The 7,432-nt window shown below is 47.7% G+C and overlaps 1 protein-coding gene across 1 annotated transcript; it reads right to left on the reverse strand.

Annotated features, from left to right (window-relative positions):
* Positions 1–231: 231 nt before the first annotated feature.
* LOC119317533 lies at positions 232–6,877 on the reverse strand. The gene is made up of 2 exons (XM_037592002.1): positions 4,163–6,877; positions 232–3,639 (listed from the first exon to the last, which is right to left on the reverse strand). The coding sequence occupies exon 2, from the start codon at positions 1,942–1,944 to the stop codon at positions 949–951; it is 996 nt and encodes a 331-aa protein (XP_037447899.1). The 5' UTR covers positions 1,945–3,639; positions 4,163–6,877; the 3' UTR covers positions 232–948.
* Between the last annotated feature and the right edge of the window lie 555 nt (positions 6,878–7,432).

Below are 7,432 nucleotides of genomic sequence, written 5' to 3' on the forward strand. Positions count from 1 at the left end.
TAGAGATATACTCGCCAGCAGAGTCAGCACGAAAAACTCGAATGGGTGAAGAGAACTGAGTATGAACCATGGCAGCAAAACGCTTATAAATAGACAACACCTCACTACGAGAAGTCATGAAATAAAGCCATGTGTAACGAGAGAAGTCATCTATGAAAATAATATAGTATTTATGACCACCTTTCGAAGCGAAAGGAGCCGGACCCCATACATCAGAATGGACTAAATCGAAAGGACGCTTAGACACTGACTCACTATGTGAATATGGTAACTGAATCTGCTTGCCAAGACGACAACCCTGACACTCTAAAGAGACATCTCCTGAGACAAACCCCAGAAGACCTCAACGAACTAAAGACGACAACCGAGAACCACACAGATGACCAAGTCGATGATGCCACTGCTTGAAGGAACCAGTAACGGAGGCGACTAAAGCGGAGGAACTGGTGATAGTGGTGGCAGCAGAAGGAACATGAAGCCAGTCCAACTCCCAAAGACCCTGAGAATCACGGCGGCGAGGGCCAGCCCCAACCAGAGTGTGCGTGCGACGGTTCTGGACAGAACAAGAGTCAACGTCAAGGATGACGCGACAACCAGAATCAGTAAGTTGACCAGCAGAAAACAGATTCATGGTAAGTCGAGGAACATGAGCAACATCAGGAACAGAGTAAGGAGTGGTAAGATTGCCTCTACTAACGACAGAAAGTGGAGTACCATCAGCAGTGAGGACATGAACAGGAGAATCCAGCGATAGAAGAGAGGACAAAGTGGAAGAATGAGAAGACATATGAAAAGAAGCTCCAGAGTCCAGAACCCATGGGGATGTACTTGACTGTGTAGAGGGTGGTTGCTCAGTGCGGGAAGCATCAGTCACAGAACCAGCAGTACCCGTCGAGGAAGAACCTGAAGCCCCGAGCAGACGCTTAAGTCTCAAAATATCCTGCTCAGTCAAAGCAATGGCTGAAGCTGTCGAGGTAGATGACGAAGTCCCTGAAGATGATGATCGTGCCTTGCGCAGGTGTTTCTTCTTTGTGTAGCACTGGGACTCAATATGACCATCATTGTTGCAATAGTCGCAATGTGGACGGGGGCGACCTGAGCCTCCAGAAGGAGTGGGCAAGAGCGGCGGAGCACTCGAGCGAGAAGGGGTCGGTGCAGCAGGTGGCGTAGAAGGAGCCCGAGTAGCAAGCACAGAGGGAACCTCCAGCAAACCAGCACCACGTAAGCGAGTCTCCTCAGCACGAATCTCAGAAAGGGCCTACATGAGATAAATACGGCCACGAGCAAACAACTGAGCACGCCGGGGCTCAAACTCCTTACGGAGCTGAGACAGGAACTCGTAGACGCGATGAAACTCCAAATTGGCCTTGACAGCCTGGCAACAGGGGCAAGTACAACAACCAGCACTGCGGAGAGAATCAAGCTGGCGCCAGATAGCATAACTCTGTGCATAGAAGTCATCAACAGTAGAGTCACCCTGTTGAAGAGCATGCTCCTGACGGACCACAGAAAGGTATAAGGCATCACCAGAGGGCTCGTAGCGCTGACGAAGACAGGTCCACATCTCAAAGGCAGTAGGAAGACCCAGAAACTCAGAAGCAAACTGAGGCAGAACACTAGCAGTGAGAATAGCTGCAGCATGAGCATCATCATCAAGCCACTGGGTGTAAACAGACAGAGCACCATGATAAGTCTGAAGAGCCTCCTCATAAGCCAAAACCCTCTCATCATACGCACGATCAGCAGCCTCATCAGCAAGCTTAGCCGCATTCTTGGCGGCCTGATTAGCATCCGTAGGAAGAACCAGTGGAGTCGGCGGAGTAGAGGCCACCGGAGGAACTGGACGTGGCAGACAGCAGACCTCGCCAGAAAGAACACCCCAGAGACGGATGCCACGCATGTGAATGCGCATAAAGCCAGTGAACTCGGTGTAGTTAGTACCATCAAAGATCACCGGACAGCGAGGGACATCAACATAGCCCGATGCAGCAGACATTTTTCTCTTTTTTCTCTTTTTTTACTGAGCAACAGAAAGCAGACGAAAGACCAAACAGCTAGCGCACAAGCAGACTAGCAGAAGTAGTCCAGCACCACGAGGCGGATGAAACACACCCACGGCTCCACACAGATGGATCGAGCGGCAGATGGATTGAGCCGCAGGTGAGCCTGGCGGATGAGCGGCAAGCGAGCTTGGCAAGTGCAGTAGAGCGGCAGCTCGGAGGGGACGGGAGGACTCGGGCGACTGAACTGCTGGCGGCCGGACGAATCTGCGGGAGACGGACGGGAGGTGCTGACGGGATCGCTCGTGCTGAATTGCTTGAGGCAGGACAACGACGGCGCAAGAGCATGGTTGACCTGCAGAGAGCAGCGGAGGTCAAGAGAAGAAGGGCGGCGGCTGCGTGGACGGTATATTGGATCGAGAACACGAGTTGCGCGTGCTATGAAAAACCTAAGGCTCTAATACCATGTTAGGAATATGCAACTTGTATTCCCATGAGGCCATAGGCCGATATATATATATATGTACAGGTGTGGAACATATGCAGGAAACCCCTTATACAACGGGATAAATACAAAGGGGTACATGACTTGTATATTATAACTCTAACAACAAACACTTGTTTTTGCAAATCTACAGAAGGCTCACTGGTCCTTGGCTAAGATCATGTCCAGATGGAGTCAGTGATTCATGCGGTTTGTTAATAACTACTGAAAGGTGTTGATTGATACATCCCCACGTACCCTGGGGTCAGAGATGATGATGATCAATTGATCATGTCGAATATTGACTGAAGTGAGGGCATTGTAATACAAACAAATGCGAATAACCGAAAAGATACAGAAATTGTAGCACTCAACAATTAACAAATGGGCTGCGAGCGGAGTAGTAAGCCCTTCTTTACAATGGAGAAACCATGCAGTTGTGCATATGAGCTAGCACCTAAAATATACCCGGATGGACGGAGTAAGAATTTAAGTGCAGAGAGCACAATAAATCATTTGCAATATTATTCTCTGGGCAGTTCCTTGTGCATATTGTGGTAAAATGTATAGATTCCAAACCGCCATCCCATGGGAGAATTTCTGGTGGATTCACACTATGTACTTCATCTAGAAGTACAATTATTTTTCACAGAAACACTACATTATTATTACTATCTCAGAGAAGTCAAGACTAACTACGGATAAATATACTGGAAAATCATGGGGGGAAACCCTAACCATTGAACTCCCAAACACCCTAACCATTCCCCGCAAAAAAAACCCTGACCATTGAACTCCCAAACATGGAGCAGACCATCCCCTAAAACGGTCTGATTTTGGAGGAACCTCTTTTTGCGCAACATCAAATTTCCTTGATACTTGCAACAGAATCTTTATCAACATAAAGAAGTGGTCTTTTTTTAGAATGCAGACAGAAAATAGCAATTGTGGAGCAAGCAGAGAGAAGCAGTGGTAGCTACAGGATAGACCTACTTAATAAATCAAGCAAGATTAGCTTTGATATAACTCACATTGTCGATTCTAGTAAGCTCATTCTTAGCCCGGTAAACCTGTAGTGCCCGAGGAACATGCCACATAAAGTTCCTCTTTAATTCCAAGGTAATGAACCAATCCTATGAATTGAGCAATGACATCCTGCAGGTGCAAAAAAACAATCATAGCATAAGAACGGCTATCATACACATGTTTAACAGAGAGATCAATTTGATACTAACCAGAATAGCACCAGAATGGTGAAATTCATAGGTGTGAGGGGGGCAAGGGGGAAAGAACAGCACCTCATCCTGTTCATGTATACCAGTTACTAATGCCCGATATAATTTTTATTTGCAGACAGATGGATTTTACCGAGCCCTTTTTGGTAAACTTTATGCAACTAGTGATCTTGTCTCCGCGAGCGGGTTGGTACAACTAGTTCCTGTAGGTTTATCTTACCAAAACCCAACAACACCCATATTATCTGACCTATGTTTGATTTTGACCCTAGATACCATCATTGGAAAAATTGGTGGACTAGTGAACGGGAGTACTAGCCCTTAACAGCATGGAAGAATATCAGGGGCAATACAAAAATGACTGCATCTCAGATTGTTATCTGATTTGTTTTTGATAAACTTAGCTTATCCTTGTATTTAGTTTCAAAGGAGGATAGATTGACCTTAACTTGGTATCCAGGAGTGGGAGTATGGCCACCATTCACCAATAACTTCAGTTCACAGAAATTGTGCACATAGCTTGATATGACACCTACATCCAATCTTGCATCCAAACACTCTACAAGACTAAGAATTTGCTTGCATCGGCACCCTGGTTTAAATAGCTGAACTAAATGACAACCAAGATATAGCTGCCGTCAAAATCAAGACAACAATAGCATGTAAATAAAATCCAATAGCTACACCTTCAAAGCATATGAACAGAATACAGAAATACTGAGCATAGAACCCAAATTACTGTATCATGTCACAGAGGTATGAACAGAATACAGAAACTCTCTATGTAAACTGGATTCAACCTCAGTGAGCTAAACTAGCAATGAAAGATGAAAGGATGAAGTTGCTAACCTTTTAGAACACTTGGATAGTTGGTGCACCGTCAAACCTAGACAAATCTTGGGGAAAATGGAGCTTGGAGAGGAGAAAGCTTAAGTGTGGCTCGGGCATTTCATCGAACACCTCATGTGCATATATAGGCAACAAATAGAGTAGCCCACACCTCCGCCCCTTCCACGGCCAAAAAACAGAGGAGATGGGGGGCGTGGATATATATAGGCAAAACTTTAGTGCCGGTTGGTGTCTGGAACCGGGACTAAAGGTCCCAGTTGAACCGGGACTGATGCCTGCCGAGGTCCGGCCGGCGTCCTAGCTGCTCGAACCGGGACTGATGCTCCCATTAGTTCCGGTTCGTAATACAACCGGGAGTAATGCTCTGATCTGGCCAGGACCAATGCCCTGTTTCTACTAGTGTGCGTCGACCTGGGACGAGGAAGATCCTCGGTGGACCGACGCGTTTACGCCGTTGAACTACACCACCGAGAAGGATGAGGGGGAGTAGTTTTATCTAGTTTATTTGCATCATTTTATCTAGTTTTATTTGCATCGTATGAACTATCTTGTGGTTTGGGACTTGAATTATGTGATGTTTTTATATGCTATAAATTTGAACTATGTGTTGTTTCGTATTTTTTTGTATGTGTTGTTCCAATTTTTTTTAAAAAGCACCGACTGGTCGCGCGCGCTGGATTTTGCAGTGCCTGCTGGCGCTACATCGACACACTAAAATTTGCAGCGCCTGGAAAAGCAAACTACTTTCCCCGCACGTGAAAACACTATTTCGACACTGTAAAGGTTTTTAGCGCCTGCGCGGCATCTGTTGGAGACGCTCTTAGCAGGTTGATAACTGAGGCACGCGTTTTCTTTATCCAGATTAATACTAGTAACCAGGACGTTAACTGAAAACAGACAATGTCAGCCAATTCGAATAGTTCTTGCCTGATTGTCTAGTGTAGTTCTAAAGAAGCTGATTCGTCCAGTGTAGTTCTTACTCTTCTCTTAATTAATTGGAAAAGAAACCAAGGCTGTTGCTTTTCGTCAAATCTCCCCTTTTTATCATAATCGCGCCAAGTGCAATGTTCATCGTATATAACGTGTAGTACTCATTCTGAATCTATTGGATCTGATGGTGTGCCTGCACATCAGAGTTTGTGCTTCTGATTTCCAGTGCTTCTTACCTCTTCTGAATCTGATGGCTTCATCTCTATCTACCACTGTACTTCATCTTTGTACCTGTACTAAACTAAACAAGCACTGCCATTTCAGGCTAGCGCCCATGGTTGCATTTCAGGCTAACGTCATTTCTGAAGATGTCCATGGAATTTGTAATTCATCCAACAGTTTCAACGCCCTTATAAAAGGCACACCTATTTCCCTGTTCGTGTAAAGTAGGTAACAAAAACAAAGCTTGGACGCCTCACAATTCTTGTGTTTATTGACAGTTTCTTGCTTCCCTTCCATCACAATCCACAACCGAGCTTCCAGATTCTGTGCAGCCATCAGCACCTCAGTTGCAAGGAAATTTTCTTTTTGAGTTCCTAGCCTGCTTGAAGCAGTCAAAGCTAATGAGAGAATTGATTTGCAGACGGGAATTAAACTACTAACCATAAACAGGGAGTTTAACTAACCTAATTAGCTGGGGGTCCCACTAGTCAGCGCCTCAGTGGCTAGTTAACGGACTCGTTAGCGACTAATTAAACAGGGACACGTCAGGCCGGGGTTAGCCGCCGGCGACCATCCCGCGTGGCGGAGTACCATCGAGACGGCTGGATGTGCTGGAGGTACTAGGGGAAAGCCCATGCCCGCGCGCATCCACTGGACCCGGTGGTGTGTCGAGGGATGGCTGGGAACAAGGACGGCGACGACCTCGTGCGGCGACGCGCTATGGCTTCAACGGCACCAGTGCTACGAAGCGCTGGAAGGCCTTATGGGCTCAGAGGCCTCCTGGGAGCTTCAAGAGTTCGGCTTCGCGCTCGGTTTGAGCAGCAGGGATGGTTAGCGATGGCGAGCTACGCGGCGGCGGCAGCGAGATCTCGGCCATGGCGGAATAGCTAGCTAGGGCTCGAGCAGGAGAAGGTGAACAGGAGGAAAACGGAGAGGGGCTCACGGCGCATCCGACGGCGTCGTTGGCGAGCACGAGGAAGCGTTGACGGTGGCGAATCGACGCCGGCGATCGGCGAACAGAGGCGGCGGTGACGAGCTCAAAGGCTCGCTGTGGTGCTCCCGAGCTCGTGTTCATCGGTGAGGAGATGCAGCGTTGCTCGCCGGAGCTTTTAGACAACTTCGGGAGGCGAGGCGACGGCGGTGGGCGCGGTGGTTCACGGCGGCGTGCTGCGAATGATGCGTTCGGGGAAGAGATCAGAGGAGGACGGGATAGTCACGGGCGAAAGAGCGAGCTGGGCCGAGGGCCCAGGTGGGCCTCAACCGAGTTTTTCAGGGTGGCCGATGCGGTGCGGGACGTCAAATCCATGGCTGCGCAGATTAGTACCGTACTGGAAGTTTAATTAGGACGTGACCAGTTTATTAGATGAACTCTACCTATTGCATCGCCAACACGGGGATAATGCACGGCTGTTAGCTGCCAAAGATGTCAAAGAGCACAAATAAAAGAGGCCACTGAGCCCAACCCGTGACCCAGTACCAAATGGTGCACACGGACAAAAAGATGGCCTCCGAGCCCATCCGTGACCCAGCATTCGATAAGTGCGCACGGACCAAAACGAATGCAGCGAAAAAAATCCTCTATGAGGGCACGGTCGTAAAAAAATAATAGCGCAATTGCACCCTCGGGTGCACATGCATGCTAGACATTAGCACCGGGCTTTTTGTTCAAATTCTTTTTTTATGACAACTATTAGGTGCCAGTCGCCGCGTTG

The sequence above is a fragment of the Triticum dicoccoides genome, chromosome 6A (genome assembly GCF_002162155.2).
Source record: "Triticum dicoccoides isolate Atlit2015 ecotype Zavitan chromosome 6A, WEW_v2.0, whole genome shotgun sequence".
Lineage (NCBI taxonomy): Eukaryota > Viridiplantae > Streptophyta > Magnoliopsida > Poales > Poaceae > Triticum > Triticum dicoccoides.